The sequence below is a fragment of the Emydura macquarii genome, unplaced genomic scaffold, assembly GCF_026122565.2.
Source record: "Emydura macquarii macquarii isolate MOO-44397 ecotype Brisbane River unplaced genomic scaffold, CSIRO-AGI_Emac_v2 contig_527, whole genome shotgun sequence".
Classification (NCBI taxonomy): Eukaryota; Metazoa; Chordata; order Testudines; family Chelidae; genus Emydura; species Emydura macquarii.
Window position 1 is genome coordinate 1,028,845 of NW_027130664.1, and position 27,344 is coordinate 1,056,188.

The 27,344-nt window shown below is 64.3% G+C and overlaps 3 protein-coding genes across 8 annotated transcripts in view; all 3 read left to right on the forward strand.

The window, feature by feature from the left end:
• Window positions 1-57: 57 nt before the first annotated feature.
• Window positions 58-7,137, forward strand: CUNH1orf43 (chromosome unknown C1orf43 homolog). The gene is made up of 7 exons (XM_067539259.1): window positions 58-214; window positions 851-952; window positions 1,859-1,976; window positions 2,800-2,853; window positions 3,668-3,834; window positions 3,986-4,044; window positions 4,728-7,137. Exons 1-7 carry the CDS (start codon window positions 146-148, stop codon window positions 4,924-4,926), a joined length of 768 nt encoding a protein of 255 aa, XP_067395360.1. The 5' UTR covers window positions 58-145; the 3' UTR covers window positions 4,927-7,137.
• Window positions 7,138-8,319: 1,182 nt separating this feature from the next.
• On the forward strand, window positions 8,320-13,140 carry CFAP141 (cilia and flagella associated protein 141). The gene is made up of 4 exons (XM_067539261.1): window positions 8,320-8,689; window positions 9,617-9,657; window positions 11,985-12,114; window positions 12,806-13,140. The coding sequence occupies exons 1-4, from the start codon at window positions 8,588-8,590 to the stop codon at window positions 12,905-12,907; spliced, it is 375 nt and encodes a 124-aa protein (XP_067395362.1). The 5' UTR covers window positions 8,320-8,587; the 3' UTR covers window positions 12,908-13,140.
• A 13,721-nt stretch (window positions 13,141-26,861) lies between these two features.
• TPM3 (tropomyosin 3) overlaps window positions 26,862-27,344 on the forward strand; it is a 32,996-nt gene continuing 32,513 nt past the window's right edge. The window contains exon 1 of one of the 6 annotated variants that reach the window (XM_067539267.1): window positions 26,862-27,050. In XM_067539267.1, the coding sequence (XP_067395368.1) occupies window positions 26,937-27,050 (114 nt within the window). In that variant the 5' untranslated portion in view covers window positions 26,862-26,936. The remainder of the gene's footprint in view (window positions 27,051-27,344) is intronic. The other 5 variants (XM_067539266.1, XM_067539265.1, XM_067539263.1 and 2 more) reach the window with 5 other exon arrangements.

Consider the following 27,344-nt stretch of genomic DNA (forward strand, 5'->3'; position numbering starts at 1 on the left):
TCCTTGGCCCGCCCCGGCTCACGTGGTTCCTGACGACGGGGCGCCTCGCCGGCGTCGCCTTCCCGCCTGCCTCGTGTCACGTGACGGGGGCGCGCCGTGGCTTCAGCGGCCGCCATGTTGTTGCGGGCGCGGGGCCGGGCGGGGGATGGCGGCGTCCGGCAGCAACTGGCTCTCCGGGGTCAACGTGGTGCTGGTGATGGCCTACGGGAGCCTGGTGAGGACCCGCCCGCTGGGGGGCTGCGTGCAGGACCCCGCGGCCCGGCCTGGCCCGGCCGAGGGAGGGGGCGGGGAGGCTCCTGCCATGGGCCCCACGCACGCCTCGAGGGAGGGGGGGGCGTGAGCGGCGCTTGCCCCCCAACAGCCGGGGGTGGGGAGAGCCCCATAGCGGGGGGGCCCTGCTTGGGGGGGGCTGTGAGGATCCCCTTTGGGGTGCGGAGCACCCAGTAGCGGGGGGTGGGGAGAGCCCCATAGCGGGGGGGCTGTGAGGATCCCCTTTGGGGTGCGGAGCACCCAGTAGCGGGGGGTGGGGAGATCTCTCTGACGTCCCCTCCCCCAATACATGGGGGTGTGGAGCGGGTGGGGCCATCGCGGGCTTTGGCCTCAGGCTCCCCAGCGTCTGCTGTGCAATCCAGCCCCGTGGCTTCTCCCCGTTTAAAGCGCCAGGGCGTCACCGCGCAGCAGCCCCCGGCCTCCTCATGCCCCGTGGGAGCTGCAGACATGGCCGGGGGCGCTCCAGGTTTGAAGCGCTGCGCAGCGGGGGGACTGGGTCCCCAGTGCAGGCGAGGCAGGTGCCTCGGACTCCTGGCTCTGCGGGGTTGTGACAGCCTTTCTCTTCGCTGTCTTGAACCAGGTCTTCGTGCTGCTGTTCATCTTCGTGAAAAGACAGATCATGCGCTTCGCCATGAAGTCCCGCCGGGGGCCCCACGTGCCAGTTGGACAACATGCCCCCAAGGTGTGTGTGTGCGGCTTTGCCTCTTGTTGGCTGGGGTTAGGGTTTTCTTCCCCTTTGGGCAACCAGTTTGCTCATTTAGATCAGGCCCTGTGTTTACTGAGGCTTTCCATTTTCATACACGGCAGCCATTTCCCAAGCTAAACAGGGCCAGATGGGGGCAGTTCTTAGAGGGGAGACCTTCAGGGAACACCAGGTGCTGCAGAAAATGGTCTTGGCAATTCTTTCCCCTATGATTCCCCACTCAACCCAATGCTCCAGCTGGGAATGCTCTGCTCCAGGAGGGTACCATCTTTTTGATGAGTCTTCAAATCCGTGCTGTTGTTAAAGAGTCCGTGAGGCGCTTTGTAAGAGTCAGGCCGTTAGTTCCGGTGTCCGGGCGAAAGGAAAACTCCGATGGCCCTGTCGATGCTAGGGTGCTGCAGCAGCACAGCTAGGACGCGGAGTGATGCCGATGTAGCACCATAGCGTAGGGTGCTTCCTACAGTGATTGAAGGGGGTTTTTCCGTCACTCTAGGAACTCAGATTTCATCCTGGAGACAGAGTCAATGAAAGCGTTCTTCAGGTGACATAGCTGTGGCTACACTTGGGGCTAAGTTGGCATAGCTGTGGTGCTCAGATGTGAATTTTTCGCACCCCTGAGCTCCATAGTGATGTTGACCTAACTTTTAAGTGGACACCAAGCCAGACAGCTGTGTTATTCTCCTTGCAAGCAGGATTCTTCAGGTCCTGGATGAAATGGGCACATAGTGTTACTTTCCATTGTTAACTAATTGCTGCATTCCACCACTAGGGGTGGCTGCATCCCAGTGCTGGGTGCAGTGACCCCTGTATGCTAGGATTCATGGGAGCTTTGGGGAGGAGGGTGCTGGCCACATATGAGGTGCCATAGTTCTCGTTTCTGGACAGGACCTGAAAGAGGAGATTGACATTCGACTGTCCAGGGTCCAGGACGTTCAGTACGAACCCCGGCTGCTAGCTGAAGATGATGACAGGCTCCTGCAGCTAGAGACACCAGGAAGCCAATGTATTGTGTCTTCTGAATATACGCATGCTAACTTATTGATGAGCATCTGGGGGGGGGGGGGGGGGGAGAGGAGAAGGAGGGTGATCCAGGCTCCCCGTGCGACACTCCCAACCCCCACAGTGCAAACATCATCTCCGCCACCGCTCTCAGAATCTGGGGATTGCAGCTTTACGTTGCTGGCTTTTGAGTTTGTCGGGCTCCTGCAATATTACGAACTGTCCTGCTGCAGTGTTGTACTGGGCCCCGTCTTTCCCCTGTGGGGCTGGTGGCGCTATTACAGAGCTGCTCATGGTTACCGTGCAGCCTGTCACACAGGCTTTCCCCTCAGCTGAGAGCCATGTTGACAACCTGGCAGGATCCCTAATGCTTACTCTGACTTGGTTAAAATGGAGCAGATTGCAGCCCTGCCCCTGTCTCTAATACGCAGAAGCAGTCTGTGGGGACCAAGGCTTCCACCACACAGGCTGAAATGAAGCTGTTCCACTCAAAAGGTGGGATAACGTGTGGGGAGCTGTTGTTTCCCTTTGCCATATCACAGAGGGAGGCAGCCACAGCTTATGGGGTTTAGCTCTCTGGGCCATCTCAGCTCTGACACACCAGGCTTTATCTTTCACACCAAGCAGAGCACAAACCCCCGACAAAGAAAACTGATTGTCAGTTACCATTTGTGATGCATAATCGGATTAGTGTCATTCTGCAATTTGGCTATGTAGCACGGGGAAAGGCTCCAATGGAATAATCTCCTGTTCACGCAGCCCCTTGTTGGTGTGAGTGTTTTCTTTCTCCAGACCATGTGGGCCTCAGTTTGTGTTGTCTTTTCCAGGTTGCTATAACTACTTGTACAGAATGAAAGCGCTGGATGCAATCAGAGCTTCTGGTAAGAGAACAAGCCTTTAGGTGGGGAGTCTGCCCAGTCAGGGGACATGCCTATGGAGCTAGCACAGGGGTTCTTGGCCTGGGGGCTGCCACCACCCTATTCTTCCATATTGCTAAGCAGGCGGGGTTCCCAGCTAAGGAACCGAGGGCCTGACTACATGTCTGCTGTAGGAAAAGGTTGAGAATTGCTGTGCTAGAACATGGAAACCAGTAAGTGGCAGAAATAAAGTGAAGTAGAAGCTAATCTGGTCTGGTTAGTCGGTGTCCAAGGTGAGCAAAATACAGAACGTAACAGACAGCAGAAGCCCTGGGAAGTAATTTACATTGAGTCTTTTCTGTCTGTCTAATAAATGTCAACTTATTATTAAATGTTAAATGTTCCAGTGTTAAGAAATGTTGCAGGGCAAGGCATTGCTGAAATAATGCACTGTCAGGCTCTCAGAAACGATCCCACACAGATGTCTGCCTCACTGCTGGGTGGGGGGGGGGGTGTCCAATTTGAGACACCTGGGCTTGATTTCTGAGAAACTCCCCAAATTAGTAAATGCTTCTGCAGACTTTGGCTGTAAAGTCTCTTTCAGATACTCCCTTTTGATGTGGTGATTTGCTGAACCCTAATAGCCTCATTCCCTCTGCCTGCAGCAAGAATCTGGTCTCTGCTGTATGGTGCCTCCATCAGAAAGGCAGAGGTGGAGGAGGAGGAGTTGGTTGGATGGGTCACTGTTGAGGAAGGGGCTCTCATCGAGGCTCCTGGAGTGTATGTCACACTCTGGCCCGCCTGTCACTGCCATCATCATGTCACTTTGTGTTTTCAGAGATCCCATTTTATGCAGAAGGCAGACACCCCCAGTCCTTAGTGGGGAAGAATTTCCATGCCTACCTGTTGGAGCTGAGGAATTCCAGCACTCCATTCAAAGGAATCCGCAAAACCTTGATTGACACCCTCCTGGATGGATATGACGTTGCACGCTATGGGACAGGGGTGAGTGTCAGCCCAGATCTCTTCCGTTTGGTCTTTGTGAAGAGGGTGGATGCCAGCGGAACTAGGTCTTCTGGGTGCAATGCCGCGAGGTGGTTTCACTCTATTCTGCCTGCTGCTCTGGCTCTAAGGAGCTCTTCTGTTTGTTTCCAAGGTCTTTGGGAAGACCGAGTATCTGAAGTACCAGGGTGCCCTGACTGAGCTAGCAAACATGTAAGTAACACGTGATGGGGTGTTTAGTGGCCAGGCTTCGGTCTGCACGGCAGCCAGCTGAAGGGGGTTGTGAGTGGTGAAATTCTGCAGTGTCAGGATCCTGTCTCTCTCGAGCTGGCTGTCTGGACAGGAACTGAGACAGGGCAGCCAAAACCAAATTAACAGAGTGTTCTCTGTAAGAAGGCCTCCAAAACAATCCCAGCCAGCAGAGCTCCTGGCTCTTTTATTGTAGGAGGCAGGCAGGCTGTGTCCCTTTCCCGTAGGCATCAGGGCAGGGAAGGAGCCGCTGGACCCAGTTCTTAAGGCCCTTACCTCAGGGCCGAGCGTCACAGCAACCAAACTGACGGTCAGACAAGCAGAGTCTGTAGGGCTCATGTCAGGCTAGTGACCTGGGGCTTGCAGCCTGCAGCAGCCAGCATGGCTCCTGGTCCCCTGTCCATTGTTCAGTTGCCTTTTGATGTTTATGTAGCCCAGCCCTGAGGGCAGGGCAGGGCAGGGTGCTCCTTGATTGCACCCAGTCTGTCCCTAGAGAGGTTAAAGAGGACACCCTGCCACAATTTGCCTGCACAGACCTCCCTCCGAGAGCCAAAGGGACTGGCACATCTCATTGGGCCTCAGGCGGTCGCGTTATTAGCTGCCCTCTCTCCGGAGGGGACCCAGTAACATCCCCTTTTTCTGCACAGTATCAAAGCGCGAGGAGGCAGCAGCCAGAGGCAGCACCAGTCAGCAGCGAAGGACCTCACGCTCTCGCCTGATGTCTCCAACTCGGCTACCATCCAGGTCACCTATCTGCCTTCCAGCCAGAGGAGCAAACGTGCCAAGCACTTCCTGGAGCTGAAGAGCTTCAAGGACAACTACAACACGCTGGAAAGCACCTTGTGAGCTGCGGCGGGGCACTGCTCCTGGGAACTGCCACCGAGAAGGCAAGAGTCCCAAGGGGCTTTTGGCAATAGTCCGTGTCCAGTCGGCAGCTGGAAGGGTTTTGCAGCAGGGAAGTCACTGGGCTCGTGGATCACCCACTGCTGCCTGGTGTTGGATTTAATGGCGAAATCATGGCTGGGGGCGCCTGTCCTCTGGGCAGGAGGCCCTTTCCAAGCTGCGGACCGGCCACGCAGCAGGAGGTGAGCAGCAGCCAGCCTGGGCCTTGTGTTTTGGGCTCGGAAGAGATTCCAGAATCAATCCCTTTTTAGTGGCTAGTGTCTCTCTGGAGCCCCTGGCCCTGTGAATAGACCGTTTGATTAGCTTTAGCATATTTATAGAAGACATTGGTCCAGGTCAGTGCTCCTCACCCCTCTTCACTGCCTGCACCCCCTCACTCCCACCCAGCGATGGCCTGGGGCTGAGGCCAGCTGGGGTTTCCAGCCACTGACTGTTCTTCCCAAAGGATAAACGCCTTGAGGTTTTTTGGCTCTCTGATGCAATGGGGCCTGTGGTTCCATCCCTCTCACGCCTTGCCAGCCTGTTGTGCTTGAGGAGGGGGGCAGTAATTGACATCTTGAGCCTGTTTAAACTCCACCCAGATGGTAAATGGCTCAGTGTCCTGCTCTTGGAGTGAGGGCAGCCTGGCCCCTCGGCAGGCAGGCGTGTGGCTGCTGCTGCTTGCTGTCTGTCCCCCAGCTGGGCAGCTGGAGCTGGGTGAAAACCTTCTCTCTTCCCTCCTGCTCTCACCAACACCTCATGTGCCATTCACCGTGGATTCCCCCTGCTCCTCCAGTGCAACTGGCTGCAGCAGGGAGCAGTGCAGCCTCTGGCCAAAGACCCCAGGCTGAAGGCTTACGGCAATCCCCCTGTCCGGCAGCCTACACTCCATGTCCGCCATCAGCCCTGGACAGGAGGAGGTGCCTGTGGCAGCCGGGCCTGCTCTCTTTTTAAATTGCTGTTTAATAAAAGGAACGTTCCCTTGCGGGCTGTGCGCGCTGTTGCTCTCTGGCTGGTGGAACCCTCCCTCTCGACCCCCACCTGCTCTAGGGCTGCACACGCTACTCTCTGGACAGCCGGAGCCTTGGCCCCGCTGCCGTGGGGTGGCTAATAAAGAGTCGGTGAAAGTGGCTGATCCCAGGTGGGGGTCAGCAGGGGCAGAAGCCACCTGAGCTCTCTAGGGAGCGGGTGTGGGGCTTTCTGAGAGCAGCTACTGCCTGCCTGCTTTCCCTCCAGCTGTTCCTCCCAGCGCCACACACGGTGGGGGGGCCGTTCCCTCCCGAAGGAAGGAGCTGGCTACAGTGGGGTTATACACAGTTACTGGCAACCGGGATCCTCAACGGCCTCACATGCTCCTTTATTCTCTGGTTTCTCTGTCTCCTCCCTGTAAGGAGGAGCAGGAGGGTCCCTGCTTTACGGGGGGCAGGGGAGGTGACACACCTGTCTGCCTAGGGGCAATGGGGTGCAGAAGTAGGGTGAAAAGGCAGAGCCCTGGCTCCCTCTCCCTTCCCTCAGCACCAGTGTGGGCTGGGGTCGTTCCTGAACTGTAAACCACACTGGGGGGGAGCGCAGTTAGTTGAGTCTGGTGTTTTAGGTGGGTCTGCCTGGATCTGTCTGAAGTGCCCAGGCCCTGCCTCTGTGGGGAAAAATATCTTGAGATCCTCGCATGAAAAGCAGTAAGACGGGATGGCACGTGTGCTCCTGCGGAGGGAGAACTGTCCCGAAAGGGCTGGATTGACTTTGGGGTAACATGCTACACCCTTGTCCCACCCAGTGTGCTGTGGGGTCACCCCCCACCCCCCCCGCTACCCCTGCTTTGCACCGCAGGCTCAGGCCTGCCCCCGCTCTGCATGGGATTGTCCCCGGTGCTCAGCGCGGAGCTGGCCCAGCGCAGTTGCCTTCGGCGGGAGCAGTTAGCCCAATGCTAGTGTGTTTGAAAGCCCACCTTTTATCCGACACCCCGTGCACCTCTGCTGTATTTCCAGCCTGGCCACTGCCCTCCTGCCACGGGGGGCAGGCAGCACTGCTCACACCTCTCGAGAAGAGGGTGTGGGTACGGCCTGTGAGCTGGCAATGGGGATCTTGGTACGTTTCCAGGGGCTGATGCTGAACTGTTGAAGGCAGGCTGGGTGCTGGTGCCGGGGGTTGGGGCGTTCAGTGGTGAGCTAGCTGCTGCTGGGGGACCCGGGGGCGCGTGCTTGGCCTCGCACAAACCTAGGGGCCTGGAAGAAATGTAAGGTGCAGGGCCATGTGTGACTGGCCTCGCCCCGTAGGCAAGGGGCGCACCCTGACTCCGGCTGTCCTCGCTGCTAGCACAGAGGGGCGGGCGGGACACAGGCTGACCTGAGAAGGAGCGCTGCAGGCTGGGGCCCATTAGCACTGCCAGTGCAGAGGAAGCAGGCAGCCGCACACCGTGGCTGCAGTCCCTGGGTTCGTTGCCAGCTGCCAGCACAGTCCTTCACTTGGGCCAAGCCTGGGCGTGAGGCACCAGTTCAGGCCTGTTTGCTGAACCGCCCACAGGCTGGAGATTGTGATCACGGTTATTAAATGTCAGCTACTGAGGCGGCCTGAACGGGCAGCCCTTCAAAGGGCAGGGCCAGGGCATTCCAAACAAACCGCACCTGGACCGGGAGCAGCTTCGTGCTGTATGGGTGTGCAGCACCCAGCACGGTGACCCTGCACCGCTACTCTGCTAGAAACGTCCTTTGCAAATGAGAGAAACTGCCCCTCAACATGTTTCGGCTTCAAAGGAGCCGTTAGAAGGTTTCCAACCATCAGAGGAGTGAAGTTCTGGCTCAAAGGGAGCAGTGGGGGCAAAAACTTAACTGCCTTCGAGGCTGATCTTGGTACGTTTATGTTGGGGAGGGGACGCTGCGGCTGCCTATGGCGGCGTGGAGCTGGTCTGTGACTGCCAGGAGCAGTTCCCCCCGGCCGGAGGGAACACTCGAGGGGGCGGGCTCTTGAGTTACTGCAGGGAATTCTTTCCTGGGGGGTCTTGCCCACATGCTCCAGGTCTAAGTGATCGCCAGGTTGGGGTTGGAAGGAATTTTCCCCAGGGCAGATTGGCAGGGACCTGGAGAGTTTTCGCCTTCCTTTGCAGCCTGGGGCACGGTTCGCTTGCAGGTTAAAACTAGTGTCCGGTGGATTCTCCAGAACGTGAAGTCTTTCAATCGTGATGTGAGGACGTCAGTGACGTGGCCGGAGATTGGGAGTCTGTGGCGGTGGGTGGGTGAAGTTCTGGGGCCAGACTTGCTGATCACGATGGTCCCTTCTGACCATCAAGTCTTGGAGCCTATAATGTCACAGGAGGGCGATCGCTGGCAAAGGGGAGGCACTTCCCTGCCAGGTTCCCAGGATCCAGCCAGTGCAGGAGACTCTGGCTCCGGGCCAAAGGGCAGCAGGATTTGCCGCTTTCCTTCTGCAGCCGGAGGGGCAGTTCCAGGCAGCGCAGCTGGGAGGCTGCCGCGGCTCGGGGGCTATTGGAAGGGACTGGAAGAAACACGTGGGGTACGGTGACCCTTTAACTGAGGGGTCCCCTGCAGCTCCGTGAACGGGGATACCCGTACGGGTGAGCACCCGGCAGTCAGAGCCTGGCTTTCTCAGGGTTCTCACGCCTGCTGCTGCCATGGTGACCAGGGAGCCCAACAGTGACGGGAGGCCAAGGATGGCCGGCAGAGGCAAGAGCAGCAATGCCCCCTCGCTCCAGCAGCTCCTCCGGGAGGAGGCGGTAGGGCCTGGAAGTGGGGGGGCGGGCAGGGCGCGGAGCCAGGGCAGCCCCTAGCACACGGAGCAGGGGGGATGGGCCCTGCCGGGCTGCCTGAGAAGGGCCCCAGCGGTGGCAGGGACCATGGGGCTGAGTGGCCCCCGGCGGGGTGGGGCTGGGGTTCCTCGATGCCCTAGACCTGGGGAGAGGCTGGCATCCTGTCTTGTGCCCCAGGGTGAGCTTCTGCCCACAGCCAGGTCTCCTCTCTGCGCTACACCTGGCCCTGCAGCCGGGGTCCGATCACCCCCCCACCACCACCACGCCCTGTCCTCCCCGGGCGTTAAGGGCCCCGGCAGAGCTCCCCAGCCAGGCCCTGCTTTCCCTGCCCTACCCCATGGGGCGACCTTCCTGCAGAGCGAAGCTGAAGACTCACCCCCCCTCCCTGCCCTTAGCTCCCAGCTGCCATCTCTCCTAGGCACTGCCTGCCCTGGCGCTCTGCCGTCTGTCCTCTGGCCGGCTGCGGGAGGGGTTCTAGCACGCAGGTCCTGACGGCTGGTGGCTGTTAAGACGGTGGCACTTTTAAGGCCAGTAAACCCAGTGTGGGGTCTGTACATTCCACCCTGATCTCCTGTATTGTGCAGCGTGGCTGCGCTCTGCTAGCGAGCTGCCAGGTTACGCCCCAGAGGTGGCTGCATGGTAGTGCTGGGATTCCTCACTCTCATTTTATACAAAGCATTCTGGGACCCTGTGGGTGCTAGGAGCTGTCACCCCCCCACCCCCGAAAGGGGAGGCACCGTGACCAGTGCAGGAAGCCCCACTTTCCCTTGCTGGGCCTTGGTGACGCTGCCTCCCAGCTGCTGCTAGTCATTTAGATTCAAGGCAGCGACTCAGACTGGGCCGAGGGATGCGGCTGCCTCTTCGCGCCGGCTGACGGTGTCGTTTTGCTTCCAGCTGCTGAAGAAGGCGGCTGCCTACGCGACGCTGGTTCAAAGGTAAAGGGTTTCATGCGGGCGGGTCTCGCTCTTCCTTGCTGTGGTTACAGCCGCTCCTCTGTGGAGCAAGAACCCCAGCACGGGCAGCAGCGCCCTCGTGGGGGAGCGGGTGGGTGGCTGCTGGCAAAGGGAACCGTGGGGGGGGGGGAGGGGGGGCATGAGAAACCTGCAGATAAGCAGCCCAGGGCAGCACTACAGAGGGGCCCTGGCTGGGAAGGGCGTGGCTGTGGCCCAGCACTGCTGTTCTTGTCGGTCATCGGTTTTACGGGCAGCAGGGCTCATTCCCCAACCCCCCAGCCCAGGGGCTCCCCGCCCTCCCGGCGGCGATCGGACGCCATGGCTGACGGGCCGTTCTCCCCACGGTGGGGCCAGGTGAGTGCACAGGCATGGCCGCGCTCGTCACCTTGCTGGCACAAACACAGCGGCCCTGGGGGCGCGTGTCTGCCCGCGTTACAGCCGGGCAGAGACCGGCCAGGCAGCTGGGGCAGACACACAGGTGTTCTCTGAACGCAGCCCGGGGCCGGCGCCATCTCCCACTCACCAGAGCAGGGCGCTTTGCCCCTTGGCCTGGCACCCGCGCCCTGGAGGAGGAGGAGACGGAGCGAGCGATGCAGGGGCTGGTTGCTAATGGCCCCCCCAGCGCCACTGAAATCAAAGGGGCTCCCCACACATGGGGGCTCTAACCACAGGCCTGGGACCAGGCAGAGCCCCTTCGGCTGGGAGTCCTGCCCACGGCAGTCAGCGAGGAGGGTCAGTGGGCGTAGGCCGGGTCCCTCCTGGCGAACTGTCTGAGCAGCCCAGCGGGAGAACCGTCCCTGAGCAGCGGCCGGCCCGTTATCCACCAACCATGGAGCGTCCGGCCCTGCAGCCTGCCGGCGCTAGGCTTGTTTTCACACAGGGCGTCAGCAGTTGGGCTGTGACCTAGGAGAGCCGCATTTCCCGTCAGCACAGCCCAGCCCAGCCCAGCTCAGCCGCCTGCTTCCCTGCCTGTCAGTCCCGCTGGTGCAAACCCCACCGGCTTTGCACCCACTTGGCACTGGTGTGTGGGGCAGCTTGTGGGGCCAGGCAGCTGAGATCCAGGCCTGCCGTGTTTGGCACCAAGTCACTCCCTGGGGGGCCTGTGAGCTGCCCGGCGTGAGCTGCCGTGACTCCGCAGAGTCACCTGATGCTGAGAACGTGGGGCTGGGCGAGCGCCCCAGAGGGTGGGGATTAGAAATAACGAGGCCAAGAACAACCAGTCTCCTGAGGGCCTCCTGTGTGTTGCCCAAGCTGGTGAATGTCGCCCTGGGGCTGGCTGGGGGGCGGAGGGGCTTTGATACACAGCAGCTGGTTTGCTGCTCTCCAAGAACAGCACTGAGCAAGCACCAGCTTTGCACACCCAACTCCCCCGGGTTCCCCTTCAGCCCCCACTGCGCCCTGTCCTCCCTTAGCCCCCCATTATCAGGTTTCCATGTCGCTCGACCTGCCAGGGCAAAGCCCAACGAGCCGCCTCGCTGCGGCCGTGCCGTGATGGGAGTGTGTTCAGCCGCAGCTGGGCTGGCTGCGCCGTGCAGCTCAAAGCGACATCGTGACGGGGCGAACGCAGGCGCATCGTCCCCCTGGGCTGCCCCAGGCCGGCTCGGCTGCCCCCGCTTGGAGGTGGTTTGTGCACTGACCAGTCTGACGTGGCCGGGCAGCGGGGCCGATAAGGAAGCAAACCCAAGGGCAGGGCACCTCTTCTCCTCAACTGCTCCATGGCACTAGCGCCAGATTCGACTGGAGAGCAAAGTCCGGCTGCGGGTGTGAGTTTATTGACAGCCCAGCAGGCCCCAGCGCTCGCAGGCGGGGCAGGGCCCTGTTCTTTGTGTCGGGAGCTGCCTAGGCGCAGCGCGAGAGTCCCTGCCCCATGGACCTCGGGCTCTAAACAGACAAGACATGGGGGAGGGGAAACTGAGGCACAGAGTGGGGAAGAGAGCGAGCCAGGAACACAAGCCAGGTCTCCCATGTCAAGGGACGAAACCGCCTTTCAGTTCCCGGGAACCTGCCAGCAAAATTGACAAGGAAACCACAGCGAAAGGGCCTGGTCTGTTTTGTGTGGCAGCTCCCGGGCCCCACAGGGCAGTGCGGGTGCAGTGGGGCGGGCAGTGACTCAGTGCAACCGTTCCCGCCACAGGCGCTGGGGTGAAACTCAGCGCAGGGGTGGAGCCTTTGGTTATTTCCCCCTCTGCCAAGTGCGCCCCGCGTTTCCATCCGACTCCCTGCCTCGGCACCGGGCCTCTCCTAAGCAGGGCGAGGGTGGAGGCTCCAAAGGCTGCCCCGTCTCAGTGCCCGCGGGCCTGTCCCCACAGCTGGGAGCGGGGCAGAGTGATCTGTCTGCAGCAGGACAAGCAGGAGCAGAAGAGCGTGGTGAAGGCCTGCCAGCGCCTGCGGGCCAGCGTCGCAGAGGAGCTGTGGGTCGCTAACAAGGAGCTGCTGATGGTAAGGGGGGATTCTCGCCTGGCCGGGAGGAGCAGCGCCCGTGCGGCGCGGCTGGGGAGGCTCAGACGCAGAGTCCCAGGCTGGGAGCCCTTCCCACCTGCTTTGCGCCGTGCGAACGGGGCAGGGGATGCCAGGAGACGCCAGGAGATCACAGCAGCCCCGGCTGCACCCATGCTGGGCACTGTCACGGCCAGCTCCAGCCGGGTCCCGCTGGCAGCACAAGCCTCTGGCCCCAGGCTCCTGGTGGGTGCCGGGTGAGGGAGAGCGGGGGGTTTGGCCCGACCAAGTCACTGGGGCCCAGCGGGTCTGAGAGAACCAGCCGTGCTCCTCCTGCTGCCTTTGCAGACCCACCTACCCCACAGAGTGGGCCCCACCCCGGCGAGAGATGGGAGGGAAAGGGAACCTCTGAGCCCCAGTCCGAGCGCTGGCAACCTGCGAGCAGCTCCAGCCGTGCCGGGGAGGGTCAGGCCTGGCTCCCTGCCAGCCCCGGCTCACCCAGCCCAAAGCTCTCCCCACCGCGGGCTCAGCTGCTGCCCATATGGGGGGGGGGGGCACTGGGCCAGTCTCCTTCATACTGGGGGGAGGAGGGGCTGGCTCCAACTCTGCCCTGCGAGGCCTGGGGCCCCAGCCAGGTGCCAGGGAAGGGCAGAGAGATCCTGGCGACTCACACAGCTCTTGGCCCCCCTGCCAGGTACGCCGTGCGGCCCTGCGCTACCTTCTCCACTGCGAGCACCTGCAGCACCAGCGCGAGCTGAACCACGGGGGGAAGTCCTTCTATGCCGAGAGGCTGTGAGCGCCCAGCTCTGGGGAGCAGCGACCTGCCCAAACCAGCTCCCTCGCGCCACCAAACGTCCCCTGCGATCTGCAGCTGCCTCCCAGCACGGCCCAGGTCTCCATGGGACCCCCGGCATCGCAGGCGCCAGGGCTTGCACCTTTCCAGCACGTCCCTGTCCAGCCCCAGGGATGCCTTCCCAAGCGGGACAGTCGGGCTGCTGCTATGTCAGAGACAGCTTATAACCCAGTAAAGTGCTGAGCGGAGCGGCCTGCGGCTCTGGGGAGGCGCCGTGTAAAACCCAGGCTCGGGGCGGGGGGCAGCGGCAGCAGGAGACACGATTCCTTAGGGCAGGTCTGAGGGAGCTCCACGGAGTTTAGCAGGGTCTTGGCCTCTCTGCCGGGGCAGGCGAGGACCCTGGCTGCTGCCCTCCCATTTAGGCTGTGGACGCCCCACCAGTGGGGGTGGAATAACTGGTCTAATGGTGAGAGCATCTCCCGCTGGTGGCCGGCCCAGCCACTACTGGGGAGCGCTCCGGTCCAGGCGTGCCGGCGAGCCTGGTGCTGAGGGGCCAGCGCTAAGGCCCTGCTGATGGCCGAGGGGGCAGCGCCTCTCAGTGCCCAGGATACGGGCTGGAGCCACGTTAGGAAGAGGTCAGAGGCTCCGCAGAGACAGGCAGATGCTCGCTGACCCTGCGTCGGAGTCGTGGCCGGCGGAGCAGGGGGGTGGCCGCGCTGGGCACCGCCTGGCCTCCCTCTGGCAGGAGAAGCACCAGACAGACTGACCCCCCCATCTCGCAGGGCCTGCAGGCGGGAGGCTGGCTGGCTTCGGCCCACTCGGCCACGCACTGAGCTAGGCAGGCAGAATAGCCGGTTGGGTCCTAGAATTCCCCAGAGGCCTTGGGCCTCCCTTCGCCCCTCCCGTCCCGGGGCCTTGGCAGCAGCATCATTGCCTCTGTATTGAGGGGAAACTGAGGCATGGGGCTGTGGAAGGATCTTGCCCCAAGATTACTCAGCAAGTTAATGGCACAGCCAAGTGTAGAACAGCCCATAAGTCCTGGTTCCCAGGCCCTCCTCCCCCCCCGGCCTGACCCTCGCCAACCCACTAGACACCACTCCCCTCCCAGGGCCAGGAATAGAACCCAGGGGTCCTGCCGCCCAGCCTCCTGCTCTAACCACTACGCCTTGCTGCCCATGTGAGACGTGTTGGCCTGACTCTCTGCGGGTTTCGCTGCAGTAACCCAGACCAGACCGTGGCATCGCTGTCTTTGGAACCCGCAGCTCCTGCCTCCTGCTCTCACCAGCCAGCGGCTGGGTCTGCTCCACCGCCTCGTTCAGCTGCTCTGCAGTGGCGTTCGGAGAGAGACAGGACAGCCCAGCTGCTCCCACTTCCCCTCCCCGCTCGGGGTCCCCGCCTTGGCTGTGTCTGTGGGACACATTGGGAGCGCCAGCGCCAGAGCAGCCTGCAGCCCCTGGGGGTGGTTTGCAGAGGGGCAGGGTGCCCTAGATGCCTGGGGATCACATGACCCCACAAGAAGTCAGGAGCGATGGGCCCCTGCACTGAACTTCCCTCCTGCAAGATACTTTCCTAGCCCCAAACGCGTCCCTGCTCTGGCTGCTGGGGAGCGGCAGACCCCGCCCCGGGTAGGGGCTCTCCAGCTGGTCACACCCACGTCCCGCGGATACCCCTGCAGCGTGGCCCCAAGATGCTCCAGCCAGACGCTGGAGACCTGCAGCCGCTGCCCGGCCCCGCGAGGTACCAGGCCAGCTCTGGACAGCCAGTTCTGCATTCTCATGCTGCAGCAGCAGCTCCGTGGCAGCCCCGGGGGCCAAGGCCTCCTCCACCAGCTCCTGGGCCACTGCGGCACCGTACACCAGCGCAGCACCACGCGCCCGGGCACGGCGGGAGGAGCAGCTGCATTGCGCACTGCAGCTTGAGCGGCATCCCATCCCCGAAGCGCAGGGAGGTGGCCGTGCAGACGTGCAGGGGGCGTGCACAGCCAGCCCACGCTGGCACTCACACACCCACCAGCTGCTACGTGAGCTGGGTGTCGCTCCTTCACTGCACCACGGCACCCCCGGGACGTTTGTTTTGTGATCCCTGGTTTGCAGGTGGGGAAACTGAGGCACAGAGCGGCAAGGCAACGTGTGCAAGATCATGCGACAGGTCAGAGCAGAGAATAGCACCCAGGAATCCTGGCTCCCAGCCCCCCTGCTCTAACCCACCTCCCTCCCCAAGCCAGGGACAGAACCCAGGAGTCCGGCAAAGGGAATCCAGGGAGTCCCCTTGAAACCCACAACTTGCTGCTGACGCCCTGCAAGCCGCTGCGGGCCTGCCTGGCGCGTGTCTACACTGTGAAGCCAAGCAGGTTAGGGCACCTGGAGGCGAGACCAGAAACTCCCACAAACGGAGAAGGCAGCGGGATCCCAGGCAGGCCCCCGGCTGGGGTGCAGGGTCCCTGGCAGCCCCTGGCCAGTGGGGATGTGCTCGCAGTGTGGGGCAGCAAAGCAGTCAGGTCCCTGCGTGTCCCAGCTGGGGCCCGTGCCCCGTGGGGTGGGGTTAGCTAGTGCTGTAGGAACTCCCGCCGGCCCCCAGCCCGCTGGCTTCTCTCTGCCTCGGTGCTTCCGGGATTCCCAGCTCCAATGCGATGCAGCCCCCCCCAGTGGGTTACAAGGCCCTGCCCGGGTGGCCCCCGCTAAGGGAAGGGACGTGGGGCTCAGCAGTCGGAGACAGGCAGCTGTAGCTGGAGGGGCGCAGAGGGAACTGGAACGGCAGCATTCCAGCAGGCAGGGGCCGGGCCTTGGCACCAGTGCAAGCACATCTGAACACACGCCACATGCACGCACACACACACGTGCGTGCACACACGCGCACGCCCGCTCCCGTGAGAGCATAGGGCCCCGGTCCCACGGGTACACACAGCCCTCACGGCCCATCGCTGCACTGCCTGGCACTGCATGGGCGGCCTGGCCTGGCTCGGTGCCCAGCCTGGCGTCGCTGCAGCCCCCCTCCCTGCCAGCCGCTGCAGCCCGACCCGGGCACTGGCCGACGCAGGAGACGCTGCCAAGCACTGGCAGTGCAGAGTGGGGGGGTCCCCGCAGGGGATCCCCACGGCAGTGCACAGACTCACCCCCCAGGCACCCCCCCAGCATACACACGCTCCCTCCTCACACCCACCCTGGCAGCGCTAACACCCCCAGCCAAACACGCCTGGACACCACAGGCTCGCACACCTCGCACGCCACGGGCCGGGTCTGTGCCAGGAGCTGCACTGGGGCCGGGCCTGGCCCATCTTCTCCTCCCAGCTCCAGGAGCATCTCCCGGCTGAGGGGGTCAGGCAGGGACGGGACGGGACAGGACAGGAGCTCGCATCACTGTGCAATCGCCCTGTCTAGGGAGGGTTTAACAGAACCAAGCACCCCCCCCCCCCACGTGTCCCCCTCCCAGCACCCGTCGATTCCTACGTTCTGGACGGTGCCGGCTGGAGAACTGCTCCCAAGTGACTCCTGTGGGGACTGGAACCGAGCTTCCAGACGCCCCCCGGCTGGGCTGTGAAATTGCTGGCGAGGGGCAATATGGGGAATCCTGCCCAGCCCTGGGCAAACTGGTCCCTGGCTAGTCTCCCTCGCGCTCACACTTATTTCCAGTCTCAGTTTGCCTGGCTTCAGCTTCCAGCCCTCGGACCCTGTCAGACCTTTGCCTGCCAGGCAGGGGAAGCCCTGAGCAAACGGGCGTTTCCCGCGGCGGTGCGGATCAGCTGGGCTGAGCGCCCCTGCATTACGCTGACGCGCCCAGCTCCTGGGTTTTCCAGCCCTCGAAGCGTCCTCGTGGCTCTTTGCTGCCCCTCTCCAGGGTGTCCACACCCCACAGGCAGCAGGCCCCGGACCTGGACACGGGTTCCAGCTGTGCCCGCGCTGGAGCCAGATACCAAGGCAAAAACACCGCCCAGCTCCCATCGCATGCGCCCAGGACGGCGCTAGTCCTGGTGACAGATGGCAAGTCCTGCCCAGGCCCTGCTTCCCAGGACAGGGAAAGTGAAGCCAGGTGGGGCGGGGCAGTTTGGTGGCAACATGCCCAGGGCCAAGCCAGCTCAGGGCTGAGTGCGAGGTCAGCCCCTGGAGCCCGGCTCCTCCGGCAGCAGGTGGGGGCCCTGCCAGGGGGGGATCAAGGCCCAGCCTCTCCCCAGGGAGATTTTCATAGCTCCCCTGCCCTGCCCGCCCCAGCTGCCCTCTCCTTGCCTGGCCCGAGGCAGGCTCCATCAGCGGGTCGCTCCCTTCCCCTGGGGCAGGGGAGTCACAGGTGGGGGGGACAGGTGCTTCCCACGGCCCCCTGCCCCCACCCCCGTGCCCACACACAGCCCATCGGCCCCTCCATGGCACCTGGGATGGGTCACGACTGCAGCCTGGACCTGGGGCCCCGACATGGCCCCCCTCCTGGTTCTCAGGCAGCCCCTGGGGTGAGAGCAGCCCTGGGGTTCAGGCTGGGAGCGAGCAGGGCACAGAGGAGGCATGGGGGGGGGGGAGGGGAATGGACCACGGCCCCGTGCGAAGGGAGAGTGCACGGAGCGAAGCTGCCTTGCCCTGCATGCCACCCCTGCCCCGGGGCCGCCCGAGCTCTGGTCCCGCGCTCAGGGGATGGTCAGGGCCGGCCCCACAAGGGGTCCCCCAGGCTGGCTCCGCCCGGCCCCCCATGCAGCCATTCGCTCCACGCCGGGGGTGAGACGCTGTTGTTCTGGGTGGCAGCACGGCCTCCCCCTTGGCATGGGGGCCGTGGTGGCAGGTGGCACAGGGCATGGCGAGCCAGCCCCAGTGTGGAGGGACGTGGGGGGCTGTTGGCTACAGAGGGATGCTGGTCTCTCTCGGGGAGCAGGGCCCCCCAAACACACACGCTGCAGAGCGGGCTCGCGGCTCCCTCTCAGCCCCCCAGCTCCGCCGTGGAGCCGCCGGCCTGCAGCCTGGCCCGGCACCCGGGACACCCCTCGCCCCAGCTGCCCCCACGGCTGGAACCCAGACTTTGTGCTGAGCCCTCCCCGCCCCTGACCTTGGCGCCTCCCCGCCGGAGGGGCCATCAGCGCGCGCCTGGCTCAGCGTATTGACAGGGCTGGAGGGAGCCAGCGGCCTTCCATTAGCGCGTCTGTCGGCTCGCATCAGATCAGCCGCACGCACCGGGGCCCCCTCCTCGCCCGGGCCCCGTCCACCCACCTGTGCTCCCCACCTGGCCCCCAGCTGCTCTGCTCGGACGTGGGGCCAGCTTGCCCGTCAGGGCCGGGAGCTTGGTCCCGGAGCTGGGGCCGGCTGCTCCCGGCTCTAACCCAGCTCCCGGTAGCGGGGTCGGCGCAGAGGGGCCTTGAGAGGATCCGTGGAGGGGCCTGCGCCTTTCCCGACCCATCTCCCCGGCTGGGGAAGTGGACGCTCAAGGTCCCCAAGCCCTCGTCTTCCTTTCACCTCTTCCCCCTGCGCCCAGCTCCCTCCATCAGCCAGCGGGGACCTCTGCCCCCCCCAGCCCGCAGCCAGGGCGAGAGGGCCCCAAGGCGGGCTGGAAAGGAGTCCCCTGTGCAGGAGCCCAGCAGACAGGAGCTCCCCGTGGGGCTCCGCGCTGGGTGTGGGGGGTGCAGGGACCCTGAGGAGCTGTGATGCGGGATGGGGGTCGGGCCGGGCGGGGGCTCTTCTCTGGCTCCCCCCCCCCTCCCGGGGCCAGCTGTCCCTTTCCCAAGGTCGGTGTGTGCAGGAGCCTGTCCCGCCCGCTGCGGGAAAACTCCATCAGGCCGCGGGATCAATGGGCCAGCGCGGGAGGGGCCGCAGCCCCGCAGGGAACGCATGGGCCGCATTAGCGCTGGGCCATGGGCGGGGGATCCTGATGCCAACAGAGCAACCCCCCCTGCCCTGGGAGGCCCCTCCCCCACAGCCACGGCCAGCACAGCATGGAGACCAGCATGAAGGGCCTGATCCTGCCCTGCTGATGCCAGCCGGGCTGCGGGGCGACGCCAGGGCAGCTGCAGGGGGCACAAGTCGGCACGTCACCCCCGCACTCATTCCTCTCTGTGCTAGCCCAGGAACCCCGGCTCTCGGCCCCCCCCGTCACCCCCCAGAAGCAGGCGCAGTCTCTGGCTCCAGCTGTGCATGGCTCCGGCTGGGGGCTCCAGGCTGCCCTTGACGCTGTAGCTCCCATTCTCCACCCAGCCTTCAAATTGTGCAGCCCCTGCAGGGTCGCCCGGCCCAGCGGGGCTCAGCTCTGGCCCCCCGCTGGGTGGGGAGCAGCCCAGAGACCGGGTAGCGATGGGGAGCGCCCCGCTTCTCCCCTCTGCCGGCACTGCCTGCGGCACAGGCGCCTGGCAAACCCCACGGGCTGCTTTGCCGGGGCCATTCCCACAGCCTGGCGTGCTGCTGCTGCTGGGCGTCCAGGAGCACGGCCCATGGCTGCAGGGCGGGGCGAGCGAGCCCAGGGCCCCCCGGGGAGAAGGCCTGGTAACGGATCCTCCCAGCCGAGGCACCGCCCAGGAGCTGGCTGGTCACCTGGCCTGGAGCCGGCAGCGGAGCAGCCTGGGCACTGGGTGCTGGGCATTGCCATCGCCCCAGGGCCTACTGTGCTGCCTAGGGGTGCGGGGCCTGATTCTGCCAAGTGCTGGGCACCTGCAGGCCTACCCCAAGGGCTCACGTTTCGAATGGACACGCACACCGGCTGTGGGGCGGGAACCTTAGCCGCCCCATTTTGCAGTTGGGGATCTGGGGCACCGAGAGTCCGTGAGTGGCCCAGGGTCACAGGGGGAGACGGTGGCAGAGTCGGGACTCAAAGCCCGGTCTGCGGAGTCCCAGCCCGGTGCCTTCGGCAGCCCACGCACCCCACTTGGCAGCTGCGGGACCGGCGAGCGGGTGGGCAGCAAAGAGTGCGTCTGCCCGCCCCCCAGCAGCCAGATACCAACCCCCCAGTCTCCTGCTCTCCAGCGTAACAGCCCCGTCCCCGCAGGCGATAACAGCCCCTTTTCCTCTGGTACCCAGAAACCCGCTCCAGGCGTAACGCGTGAGAGCCAGCCCCCGCTCCTCCTGCCGTGGCGATGTGAGGACAATTCTACTGGGCCCTCGCTCAGGGGCCTCCCACAATGTCTGTAACGTCCGTGGAAATAAAGTGAACACGATGCACTGGGGCCCCAAATGTCTCTTGCCGGGCCTGCTTCCACCACCCGGATGCCACATCTGGGGAGGTCCAGGCAGCTATTTATATGAGGATTGCGCACCCGCTACTGAGATGCAGCTGCTTCTGGGGTGAGGCACAGCAGCAGCTTAACAGCCTCCCAAGAGTTTGGGACAGGAAGTGGGCGTTCACAGGTGGAGTGTAATTTCCGAGCCGGTGAGCCGGGCGGCCAGGTCGCTAGTGAGCATGGGGGCAGGAATGAATGAATTCTACGGCTGATGATGATGGTTAGCCTTCAGCAGGGCCATGTCCCTGAGCACCATGCCACCGGGTCAGCGCTGACCCATGCAGCCCGCAGTACCTAAGCCAGACCTGTCCTAGCCCACTGGCAGCCCTGCCCAGCAGCTGGGGAAGGCGCCCATCGGGGGAGCTTTGCACGGGGTGGGGGGCAGGAGAGCGAGGCCCGTTCGCTCGTCTGGGCGCCCTGCGGAGCGTGCTGCGGGTTCGCTGGGCAGTGCCAGGGACCGACAGAGACAAAGGGCGACGCTCTGGGCGGGCGAGTTTGGTGCTGCCGAAGGGGTCTCAGCCCCCGATTGCTGGCGCGGGGCAGAGCTCACCCCGCTGGGGCTGGGGACGCAGGGCCGGCAGCATTCAGAGAGGGTCCGGCCCTAGCTGCCGTCCCGCTTGTGGGTTTCACACCTCTGCCTGCACACTCAGGCGCTTCGACGGTGCCGGCCCAGGCCCAGGGAGCGGGGCTGGGTGTGTGTGTGTGGGGAGAGCTCTTCAAAAACAGCTCCTGGTATCGATGGGGTGCGGGCTAGCGAGCGCGGCTCGTGGCTCGGGGGCAGCCAGCAGCAGCGCGGGCGGATCGACCGGCATTGATCGGGGCTAATTTGACTTGGAAGGCGGGGGGTGGAGATTGATGGGAACGGGGACACGTGTGCGTGGTCTGGCTGCTCGAGTGTGCGATTCCCCCCCCCCCCGGATCCAGCCGAGTGCGTTTATAAACCAGAGCCACGCGTGGAGCTGACCCAGAGCCGCCCGGGAGCACCGGCCAGCACGCCCCACTCAGGTAAGGCCCCGGCTCCAGTGACGGGATGGGCTCCCGGCACCCAGGGCAGTGAGAGGGGCCAGGCACCCCAGGGAGCCCAGCTGCTGCCTGCAAAAGGCCCGGGCAGGGATTGTGGCCAGTCACAGGCATGGCGCGACCTGCCTTCCCGTTGGTGCTGGAGGACGGGCCCCCTCGGCCCAGCTCGTGCCAGCGCTCCTGTCCCGCACTCGGCCCCGCAGCCTGGCGCCCCGGCCCGGGCGGCTGGCAGCTCCTCTCTGGGACGAGGGAGCTCAGAGCGGCAAGGAGGGCGGCTCTGACAGCCCCCCCTCCTTCTCCTGCCACCTCCCCGGAGACCTGGCTGAACCGCAGGGGCGAGGCCCCCGCTCTCAGCCCCGACCACAGTGCGGCGCTGGCTGCTCAGGGTCACAGAGGTCACAGCCGGGCTGTGGACGTTCTCGCTCCAGCCACGGGACGTGGGCACGCCCACGAGCCCCCCCGCAGGCTCTCAGACCTGCCTCTCCAGGCCGCCCGTCCTGTGCCCGTCACCGTGGCGTTTGGGCTGCTGCAGGCATTAGTGCTCCAGGCTGAAGCGCTGAGACTCCTCCACCTACATGACCTGCCTGATCTGCTAGCTGCTGAGAGGCGTTTCCCAGACCCCTCCCTAGCCGGGATGCGGCGCGGGCGAGGGAGCCCTTTCCCTGGTCTGGGGCGTGTGTGGGGGAGACAAGGTACAGTCAGAACCCGGGGAGACCCTGCTGTCAGCTGCACTACGTGGGCGAGGCTTCCATGAATGCGGGGGGCCTTTTGCTCCCGTCCGGCAGCCCCCCCCACAGGAGAGCCACGCTCTGCGAGAACAGACCCCCCAGACAGAGCAGGTGAGTCCAGCTCCCCTCCCCACCCCTGAGCAGCCAGCCCTGGTGCCAGTCAGTGAATGGGTCACGGCAGTGGTCACGCGTGAGCCGCGTGCTGCCCTGTGCCGCCAGCCCGGGGCTCCTTCGCCCCCTCGGCACACGTGGAGATGGAGACGGGGTGGTGGGAGCCGCGGGGTGTGTGTTCCGCTTCAGAGCAGGTTTGTGGCCAGCGACAGTGCCAAGCGGGGGACAAGTGCTGACGCCCCTAGGAAGCAGGGCTGCCTGCTGGGAGGATGGGTAGAAAGCAGGGCAGGAGTCAGGATCCTGGGGCTCTCTTACCACTGACCTACCATGTGACCTTGGGCGAGGCTCTTCCCTGGTCTTGTGGCTCAGTTTCCCCATCAGGACAATGGGGCGAGCACTCCTGCCTGCCGCCCGGCATCAAAGGCGAAATGCACTCCCGTCTGTAACACGAACCCCCGGGACCCTCGGCGCAGAGAGGATGCTGATCGGTTCCCGTGTCTCGCAGGCAGAGGGGCCCGATGTTGCTGGATCCGTCTCCTGGGGACGGCTGGTTTGGTTACATTGCGTCTCCTTCACGTCCAGAACATCTGGGGCTGGACTCAGCCATGGGGTGGGCGGCTGCAGCCATGGGGCGGAGAGCCGGGGGCGCGTGCATGTACAGAGGGGAGCTGGGATGGGCATAAGAAAAGGTCCTCGCCGGCTGGCTGGAGGCGGCGGGTGGGGGGCGGAGAGGCCTCAGGCTCGCCTCTAGCCCAGTGTTTCTTTCTCAACCTTTCAATACCAGGGCCCAGCTTCCTATCCTGTGTCAGGAGACCTCGGGGACCGGTGCCGGCCCATGGGAAACACTGCTCCAGCAGAGCTTCCAGACCAGCTGCAGCCAGCGGCAGGGGCGCTGCCGAGGAAGGGACGGGCCGAGGGCCCCACTGGCTTACGTCCTGCTGGTGTGGGGGGATGTGGAGGTCATGGGGGGCGTGTGGTCTGTGTCAGAGCATGCAGCGCTCCCAGCTCGAATGCCCAGACCCCAGGCCAGGTTCCCGGCACGGTGACTCCAGGGCCATCAGCTCCACCGTGGCTGGCTTTGGCCCGCAGGGGGTGGAGGCAGGCTCTGGCTAAGAATAATTCCCCAGGAGCCCAGTGCCCTGGGGCGGGGGGCAGAGGGGGGGGGTTGCTGATGGGGCACACAAAGGGGAAGGGAGAGGGGCTCCCCAGGGGTGGCCAGTGGACCAGGGAACCCCTGCCCTTCTGTAGCCCCCTGGCCACAGGGATCTCAGGGTTCTGTACAAACAGCAACGAACGAGGCCTCACAGCCCCCGGGGGTGGGCGTCAGGATCCTTAGCCCCATGGCACTGATGGGAAACTGAGGCACGGGGAGGGGAAAGGACTTGCCCAGGAATGGAACAAGAGCCAGGAGTCCTGACCCCCCCCCCCCACTGGCCCCCTGTTCCCCTCCCACGGGGGAAGGAGTCAGCCCACAGCTAGGGATGGGGAGGGGCGCAGTGGGAGCAGCAGGGAAGCGGGGGGATGAGGCCCACTCTCCTCTCCCCCCATGGTTCTGCGCTGAGCCGGGATGGGGGTTGGTGCCGGCCGTTACCCTCACGCTCTCTCTTTTCTTCCGCAGCGAGCGCCGGGGCCGGATCCCGCCCTGCCCTGCCCTGCCCAGCCGCTGGCTGATATGTTTGATATTAGGTTGTTTGATTGGAAAACCAACTAAATATCAAACATATTCTTCCAGCGCCAGGGCCGCTCAGCACCACCCGAGGCAGACGCCGCCGGCTCTCGCCGCCTGCCTGGCTCGGCCTCCGGCCCGCACGGGGAGCTCCCGGCAACCCCGGCTCCTGGGACCGGCTTGAAGCCATCCGTGTCACCAGCCCGGGCTGCCCGCTCCCTGCTGGGGGGCAGCTCCCCTCCCTCTGTCCTGCAGCAACCCTGGGATCTGGCTGTTAACACCACCCTTCCCCCTCCCGCCTCCCCCCTTCACAGCCCCCCCCCGTTTGCTGTTGCAATAAAGATGTTTCAGACCCTCTCCCCCCGTTACTGGCTTTTGTTTCCTTCCCTCCCGCCTGGCGTGGGACCAAATACCGAGCAGAGGCCGAAGCAAAGGGGGGCTGAGATCCCGGGGCTGGGGGGCTGGGCACAGCCAGGACTTTGCCTGAGATGAGACGCCTGTTAGCTGCAGGCCCCTTCAGGCCTTTCTGAGCCAGACTTGGCCCTGCCTATGGGCACCCGTAGGGAGCCCAGCTATGGGGCAGGCGCCAGCGCAGCCCCTGGGGCTCATCCCTCCCCCCAAGGGCAGGAGAATTGATGCTCCATCCCTTGAGTCCAGCAGGCTGGACCCCACCCCCCGCTCACAGACAAAGCACCTTCTCCTCTGCCCCTGGTGCCAAGATGGGGTCAGGTTACCCAGCCCCCTCAGGCACCTGTTGTCCATCGCCCCCGGGGCACAGGCTGGGGCATCAGGCCGGGCACAGGCCCCCTGGCTGGGCGGCTGGAATATCCTGGGCGCATGGTTGGGATGGCAGCGGTGTCACGCACGCGCCAGCTGTCAGCTTTCGGTTTCAGGAATGGAATGAGCTCAGCCTTGAATAAACATGGCCCCGCGCCCGCCACCCTCCCCGGGGCGGGGGCTGCCCTCGGAGGCGCCTGGGCTTTATTTCAAGCGCCGATCCCGCGCGCTGCGGGAACAAAGGGCCTGGGGTAGGGGGGGCCTTTCGCTGGCCGCTCACCTCGCCCACCCCGTCCCTCCAGCTCACCTGGGCCCAGGCTGGGCCCCCAGCTGGTGATGGGTGGGGCTGGTCTTGCTACCCCTGGCTCTGCGGTCCAGGGGCTACGTTGGCCTGGCCCAGGCCACGTTTCTGGGCCTCTGTGGGCGGGACCCGGCCTGGCTCCTCGCAGGCCTTGGCTCGGGATCCACCCGGCGGCTCAAGGGGCAGCTTTGTGGAAGGGCCCAGCTCCCAGCACACGCTCGCCACTGGGGAAGCTGGGCCCCCGGGCACCAGGGTCAGGCCCCCCTGGAGGAACACCTGGCAATAATGGGGACGAAAGTGCTGAGATTTTGTCTGGGCAGAGCCCTCGTCCCCAGCTCCTAAAGCCGTCAGCCCTGCCCCGCCCCGGGCCGGCCCCCCCTTCATGATCCCTGCACAGGGCCCTCTGCCCGCGCTGTCCCCTCTGTGCCACGCCTTGGCTGGGTCTGGGCAAGGCTCCGCGGCTCCTGCTAAGCGGCCGGCTGTGCTGGAGCCCCGAGACGCTCCCCGTTTCTCTTCCCCAAGCCCCTGGGATTTACTCCTGTCTCCTGCAGCATCTGCCTGAGCCCAGCCGAGATCCAGAGCGGCTTGAGAGCAACGTCCACGAGCAGTGTTGGGCCGCGCACCCGGGGAGAGGGGCCCGCCCCGCCTGACCCCAGCCAGAGGCAGACGGTCCTCGCCCATTGCTCACCAGCAGAGACCCACCGCTCCTGCCCCTGCCTGAGAGAGGCCTCACCTAGCTAACCCTAATACAGACCTCGTTACCCTGCCCCTATCCCCCCTCCCCCCAGCTCCAGGGACGCCCCCTCCCCATCCGACACCCACACGGCCTCAGCTGTGCCCCCGAGACATTCCCCTTCTGTTCACGAGCAGAGGAAGGTGCTTTGGGCTGAGTCCCGGGGTGGGGCACGGACAAGCGCTTGGCTGGGGCACTGCAAATCCTCAAAGAATGCAGCTAAAACCCAGGAGCCCAGGTTCCCCACCTGCCCAGCCTCAGACCCCTGTGCCCACCGTGGGGTGGGGTGGGTGGCGTAGAACCAATGGGCAGCGAGCAGGGGCAGCAGCACGCAGGGAAGCTGCTGTTCCACAGACACAACGGGGGAGTTTTACTGCTCAGGGCCTGGGCTGGCCTCTGCCCCTCGCTCCGTTACCGAGGGGTGGGAGCCGGACGGCGCCAGCCCAGGCAGCAATGGCAGTGCTGTGAGTGAAGCAGCCTAGCGCCCAGTGAGAGCAGGATACGGCCCGTAGCACTCAGCTTTTACAGCTCCCGTCTGCAAAGGGCATTAGCCTGGTAATGGGGGAATCCCCTGGAAAGCAGGGCAGGGTCTGGATCGGAGAGGGGAAGGGACTCACCGAAGGTCACAGAGCAAGCCACTTGCTCAGGAACAGAACCCAGGAGTCCTGGCTCACAGTCCCCTCTGCTCTAACCACTAGACCCCACTCCCCTCCTCCAGCTGGGAATTGAACCCAGACATCCTGGCTCCCTGCACCCACTCTAGCTCCCGATCTGATGTTCAGGCCTGCAGGCTCCGCTGCCTGTAGAGAGTCTGTCTTCACTCAGCAGCTCTCCCTGTGACACTAGCCCTGAGGGGAGACCCTGAGCCTGCCCTGGAACAAGGGCCTATCGGGGGCGCAAGTCTGCACTAATGGGCTCTTTCGCTCCAACGCGACCCAAGGGCTGGGAGTCGACGCTGGACGAATGACGGCTGCAATTGGGTGTCCATGTCTGACAGGGAAGGGGGCTATCCACGGGACGATTCCCCAAGGGGCGGGGGGGGGGCTCCAGCACTGCCGATTTGGCTGTTCTCCTAAGATCTGCTCCAGGGATCAATGGGGGCAGGGCTCTGGCCCGGGGACCAAAATGGTCCCATCTGGCCTTGGCGCCTGGCACTCTCTGCAGAGTCGGGTGTCTGCCCCCCGCACCCCCAGCGCTGCCTGTGCTTTTTATAGCCAGCTCCCAGCTGTCCCATGGGGGCCCAAATATGGCCCTGTCCATGAAGTCACTGAGCTGGCATCCCCCCACCCCCCAGGCGGATGCTGAGACAATGGGGGCCCTGGACAGACATTTCAGGAGTGAGAGAAGGCGGCTCAGACCAAGAAAGGCAAAGGTCCGGAGCCAGCTGGCAGGGGCGTATTGATAAAACCCTGGGCCGGGGAGGGGGCCAGGCACTTGGCAGCTCCGGCCCCAGCCCGACACATCCCCATCTCGCTGCAGGCCCCCTCCAGCCAGAGGCGCCCCCGCCCCGCAAGCCACGATGGAGGCCATCAAGAAGAAGATGCAGATGCTGAAGCTGGACAAGGAGAACGCCTTGGACCGGGCTGAGCAGGCGGAGGCTGAGCAGAAGCAGGCGGAGGAGAGGAGCAAACAGGTGGGGAAAAAAGGCAGGCGTGTCCCCAATCCCCCTCTCCTGCCCCCGCCGGAGACCTGGCAGCCCCTCGGCCCCCTCACGGCAGAGAGGGGCACCTGCCCCGGCGAAAGGCAGCTCCCCCAGGCTCCCCTCAGGGAGACTCGCTCTGCTCTGCCTGTATCCCCCAGAGCAGGAGGATGCTGCTATGTCAGTGTCCCTCGGGGCGCGGAGTGGGACCTGCCCTCGTGCAGGAGTTGAGGCTGCGTGTGCAAGTGGTGCTGCCACCAGGGAAACCCGGGCGGGGCCAGGTCCGTG